General features: G+C 33.6%; 1 protein-coding gene and 1 long non-coding RNA gene across 2 annotated transcripts; one reads left to right on the top strand and one right to left on the bottom strand.

Annotated features, from left to right (window-relative positions):
- Window positions 1–2,208: 2,208 nt before the first annotated feature.
- LOC140988784 (uncharacterized) lies at window positions 2,209–5,217 on the bottom strand. The gene is made up of 3 exons (XR_012177358.1): window positions 5,045–5,217; window positions 3,142–3,231; window positions 2,209–2,882 (listed from the first exon to the last, which is right to left on the bottom strand). It is a non-coding gene; the product is annotated as an uncharacterized lncRNA (long non-coding RNA).
- On the top strand, window positions 3,545–4,457 carry LOC140988783 (probable mediator of RNA polymerase II transcription subunit 26b). The gene is made up of 4 exons (XM_073457857.1): window positions 3,545–3,576; window positions 3,682–3,950; window positions 4,037–4,124; window positions 4,201–4,457. The coding sequence occupies exons 1-4, from the start codon at window positions 3,561–3,563 to the stop codon at window positions 4,326–4,328; spliced, it is 501 nt and encodes a 166-aa protein (XP_073313958.1). The 5' UTR covers window positions 3,545–3,560; the 3' UTR covers window positions 4,329–4,457.
- Window positions 5,218–5,785: the final 568 nt, after the last annotated feature.

Below are 5,785 nucleotides of genomic sequence, written 5' to 3'. Positions count from 1 at the left end.
TTCAATATTTAACCAAATGAGGTGAACCGAGTGGCAAAATTCATCTACAGACATTTCCCCACATGTTTGCTGTTTTGAGCTGAGTCAAATTTGGTGATTAAAGTCGTGGAACAAAGCATTGAAAGAAGGGGCATGGAATTGAAGTTGGAAGAGACAAAGACTACTATTACAACTACATTGCATTAATAGAATTTTTGACCCTTTCTCTCATTTGGCCTATAAATAGAGGCCTTGTGCTAGCTTGAGAATCATTCTATCTCATTGTAAAATATAGTGCGAGTGAGTATAAAAGTTCTAAGTTCCAATATATTTTTCATTTTCCAAATTATGAGTGATGTTTTTAGTGTTGATCAAAAGTAAGTTCATGGAAAGCTAAATCTATTATGTCAAGGTGAAGAGGATGAATTCTTGGTGAAGTAAGATTGTTTATATTTTGTATATTCTTTCTTTATTTCTTTTCATTTTGCTNATATATATACACTAGGTATTGGCACCTCAATATTTGAGGTGTTTACCCAGATTTGTTGTGTAATATATGATGTTTTCTTTTTGTTGTATATTGGCAACCATACTATAATTAAAAAGAAGTTATAGGTAGGTTAAAGAATGCTTGCAGATTATTAATCAAGTGTAGATATTATAACAATATGAGAATTTATACAGACGCTATGGATTTTTTGCAGGTAGCACATACTTAGAAATCATAAAAAGTTTATTTATGTTCATATTATTACAAGCTGATTTCATTCTTCGTCTCTAGCTGTTGAGTTGTACCTGAGAAAAACAAACCCGATAATAAAGTGAGTTAACTTCTAGCATATTGATCGAGATCCAATTATAAAAATTTAACTAAATGCGAACGAAATTATTGAGAAATTCTAATCATATCATGTTAAAGAACTGAGAACTAAACAAGGTTGGCGGATAATATTGAGATCCAGCTCTGTTTCGATATCGGCTGCATAGTCTAGCAGAAGAGAAAGCTTAGATTCCATATTAAGTGCGCTTCGGAAGATGATGGCCCATACTGGGTTTGAGAAAAACCTTTTCATTAGTTCTTCTACTTCTTTTTGGAATAGTAAGTTGTAGCAACATTGGCTGCAGTCGATACATTCACAGTAAGAGTTGGTTTAGAAGCAGTAAATCTAGATGTTGAAAAAAAAATATTGAAACTTTCAAATAATTTATCGTGAGGTAAAAGAAGGCAAATGAGCTTATATATATTATATGAGTTGAGGTGAGTCATAGATTGACCATGACACATGTTGTGATTGTTTTAGGCCTCTTCATTAAAAGTAGATTAGCCATTTCTGACTATTGACAATTGTTAAAGTATAAGTTATTGTTTTAAAATAAAATTGAAAGTGTTGAAAATTAATATTTTAATATTGAATATTTGAATATTGAATGTTGAATATTTGAATGTTGAAAATTTGGTAAAATTAGGTGTTGAATATTGAAATTTGTGTGTAATGATTAAGGTAATGATGTAATTTATTTTTGAATTATTTGTAAAAATTTTTTATAAATAGATCTCTCATTTGTGAAGAAAATCACAATTGAGTTAAGAGAAAAATATTATAAAATATGTAGTGTGATAATTTTGAGAGTTTGAGATTTTTACTTTTTACTGTAAATTTTTACTTTTTCACAACAAAAAGCTTAATAATCAGATTATTTATTGTATTTTACCAGGTGTAATGTCTTGTTCATGGGTTGGGGCGGTGGGATGGATTGCGGTGGATATTGAGCTTCCCAAGCTAGAAGTGGAGGGAAAGGTGTGCTCATTGGATTACTTGATGAAAACGTTGTGCAAGGACGGTTTTTTTGTAGTTGTAAATGTGTCTCTTTTTTTTGATGAAATTATTTTAATTGAATTAATATTACTAACATTTCTTATTTTGTTTGGTTTACAAAAATAATATAACAATAATTAGTTGTAAGTTGAGGATAAAATATTGATGCTATGTAAATAAAGTTGAAAATTTTTGGATATGATACAACATAATATGGTATCATTTAATATAGCTTTAACAATTTGGAGTGTATAAATATCTTATAGTTGATTTATAATTTTGAAAATGTATCTGTGTACATGCTTTTTAACGTTTTGGTTGGAAAAAATTTTCCTTATTTTTTAAAATTTAATAAGTATACTAAAATGAAAACATTAGATACAAAAAAACAGCCGTCTTTTTTGGGTTCACCAAAAAAAGTAGAGACACTAACATACATGCTAGACTTTAACATCTACATCAGTGTTTCAGTCTTGTTTTACATGTTTTAAGCTTTCACTTAACGCTTTCTCTCTGCATTCTAATCTTCTTTTACCTGTTATAATGGCCTGTTGTGTTTTAAGCTCTGTTTGGAAGTGCTCTTCTTGCGTTGCAGAGCTGCTTTCTTGGGATTCAGATATAGCTACATTTACTTGTAACAATCCTTCACCTTTGAAAGAAGAACCTTTATCTTCATAGCAGTGCGATGCTAATGATGATTCTGTCGCTGGTAGACATGCAATGACTGTGTTTCGAACAAACTTTTCCCTCTAGTTTTGTTCCACGGCGTTCTTAGTTGGAAAAAGAATTGTGAATCTCGTAATTTTTGATTGAAAATGTCAGGGCAAAAAGGCATTTCTTGTAGTCGATAAGATAAATAGTATTGAGCAAGTATGGAAAGTTTTGTATTGGAGAGAATTAAGTGTCAAAAAAATATACATTTTCTTCGACCTCGATTAAATCTTCTCCTGACAAACATAGCAACATGCTTGCTTCCTTGTGCTCAACATAAGCATGTAAATTCCCAGTGCCGTCAAACAATTCTACTGGCTTTTCTTTTCAACAATTCTACTGGCTTTTCTTTTCTTTGCCACGGCATCGTGACTACTTTATAATATCAAGCAAATCAAAATATCCAAATTTAATATTATTAGTCTATTGATATAAGAAAATGTGAAATAAAGCTCGCTATGACAGGGAAAAACAAAAAACCAAAGTGAATTATAACCTATGATTTGGCAACACAAAAGCTAATAATAAAAGCTTTCTATACTATACTAATAAACATGAACAAAAAAAAACATGCATAGCAACATGCCAAAAATACTGAAATCTGAACTAATAACTTTATAATAAAATATCAAACCTGTACGCAGTGCGAGTGGAAGAAATGGCCATTGGTTGAAGCTGCTTAATGATGGCACGGCTAGTTCAATGTAGCAAACTCAAAGTGAACCTACATATCAACCGAAGAACAAATTGTTTAAGCGAAGCAATATAACAAGCCAGCAGTTGGCAAGCACACAAAATAATTTATAATCAAAATCCATAAAGCGAAGAGAGACTGAATTTATAATCTAACGATTTATTATAGCAGCATCTCTTTTTTGGTAATAAATGATGTGAACACTGCGCCATGTAGCTGCTAATTATCCGTTCGTTTAGACAACATACACACAATTCATGCCAATTTTCGAAGTAAATACAAAATGCTTAGTTGTTTGACAGTGGTTGTAAGATTGTTACATTGTTCCTCGATTGTGACTGGTACAGTTCTTTGATGGCATGGGTGATGATGGAAGTGAGTTTCTTTTTGTTCGGTTTTGCTATTCAGTTCTTTATTTGAATTCCCCGCGACAAAGTGAACTAAAGAGGTTCATGATTTTTAATGGGAATGTTATTTCAGATCCAAGAAACAGCGAGGCATTCAACAAAAATAGAGAAAATGGCAGAAGCCCGAGACTTGAGAAGTCCGGAATTCCCATGTTTAAGCTTCCGAATCTTGATGATTCAAGGGCTACTGCAAAAGACACTAAGGATGAAAAAATGAGAAATCAACAACCTAAGTTGATTAAACAACCAAACAGGCCTCGCAGTACCGAATCGGGACTGGGCAGAACAAAACCAGACAAAGACGAGATCCAAAAGAAACCAATGCAACCTCAACAAAAGATGGTATTTCAGATAGGCTTATGATCATTATCGTGTCCTAGCGGTTCTGATCTTCATCTTACTGCGTAAATCTTTTTGTTATTCACAAGAAGTGGAATGACAATGATGACTCAGCTCAGATGAAACTGGAGGTCAAAAAGCAGAAACTTCATGAGGGTTATCAAGCGGCAGAAAATGGTTAGCTTCCCCTACTTTGAGCCACATGATTTTATCATTTTCATAACCGATTCCATCATTTTGTACTTGTCAACAGCCAAGAAACAGAGAACAATACAAGTCATGGAGATACATGAGCTCCCAACACAGAATATTGCACAGAGGAGACAGAACACCAGACCTGGTAGCCACAATAGGCAACATCGGGCAATAGGGCAGCGGTGAATCACTGAAACTAATCCAAAATTCACCATCTTTCTTAGACCTCCACCCATAACATGCTTAAGGGTATCGCTAACTCTAGGATCATATGGTTTCAAGTTGCTTATGAACTGTATACTTTGAGCGATCGATCGGAAGAGCAGGCAAACCAAAAAAACGCAAAGCATAAGAAAACCCAAACATAAAAACAAGAGAACAAACTAAAAAAACAATACAAAATCCCAATAACCCCTGCCTAAGCAACAAAAAGGCAAAAAAAACGGAGGACACTGATAACAAGCCGAGACAAATCCGAGGGAGGGAGAAAAAAGCTAGCTAACCCACTATTTTTTATCGGAACCTAGGAAGAGTGAAAGGCTGGTGATGGAAAGATCAAGTTTTCTTTGGGTTCACACAAGATATATGCAAGTCACGCCTTTTGTCCTTTTCTGCTTGCTTAGAGATATTTGGGAGTGCAAAGTTTGTGTTGTATGGTTGTGTTTAGATCTCTACGAACCTCATCTCCTTCTTTATCTAAGTCCTCACTCCCTAGACGTCTGTACATTGCTTGAGAAATGGCTGCGACAGCTGCTACAAGTGCTGCTCTGTTTAATTCTTCCAAACAAAGTGTATCAAATATAGCCGGGCAGGGGAAATAACACAAGCAGAAAACCATATTCAAACAAATCCAAGAAAAACACGCTCCAGGTAGGGGAAATAACACAAACATAACACCATACCGTTTGGTTCTGCGGCGATGAGATCGAGCAACGACCGAATCTTTTAAGAGGAAATACTCACAAGCAAAGGCAGGCTTGGAAAGAGACGAACAAGTGCAACAGCTGAAGAAAAAAAAATCAAACAGATAGAATAGAATTGAAAAAGGAGGAAGAGGTGGAAAGAACCGGTTGCAATAATCCCAATGAAAAAGCCCTCCTCTTGACAGCACAAATCCGTGAGTTGTTGGGGAAAGAAGAACAGGCCACGTGTTTTTTTTTTGTGACGGGGTATCGTACCGAAACTGGCCAAAAAAAATTTATTGGTGCTTTCATATAAGTAGATATATATATTTATATAATTATATCATATATTTCATTTAGACGATAGCGTGGCTCTGCCGGTTGTTCTAAATGAAATATTATGATATCTAACAATCTAACATTTACTTTCCGCATCTAACATTTACTTTATCGCATCTAACATTTACTTTATCGCAACTAACTTTTACTTTCCCGCAACTAACTTATTAAATCATATATTTCATTTAGGCAATAACGTGGCTCTGCCGGTTGTTCTAAATGAAATATAATGATTTAATTTAACATTTATTTTATGCAATTATATATTTATATAGTTATATATATAATCGTAGGTATCATATATAAAATATCGGTGAATTCGGTATTTTTTATAGTAGGAACTATATTATATTAGGTGTGTGTTTGAATATTTAAATTTCTTGTAACCATTATTTATGGTGG

The sequence above is a fragment of the Primulina huaijiensis genome, chromosome 11 (genome assembly GCF_012295235.1).
Source record: "Primulina huaijiensis isolate GDHJ02 chromosome 11, ASM1229523v2, whole genome shotgun sequence".
Lineage (NCBI taxonomy): Eukaryota > Viridiplantae > Streptophyta > Magnoliopsida > Lamiales > Gesneriaceae > Primulina > Primulina huaijiensis.
This window is presented reverse-complemented; position numbering and strand designations above follow the sequence as displayed.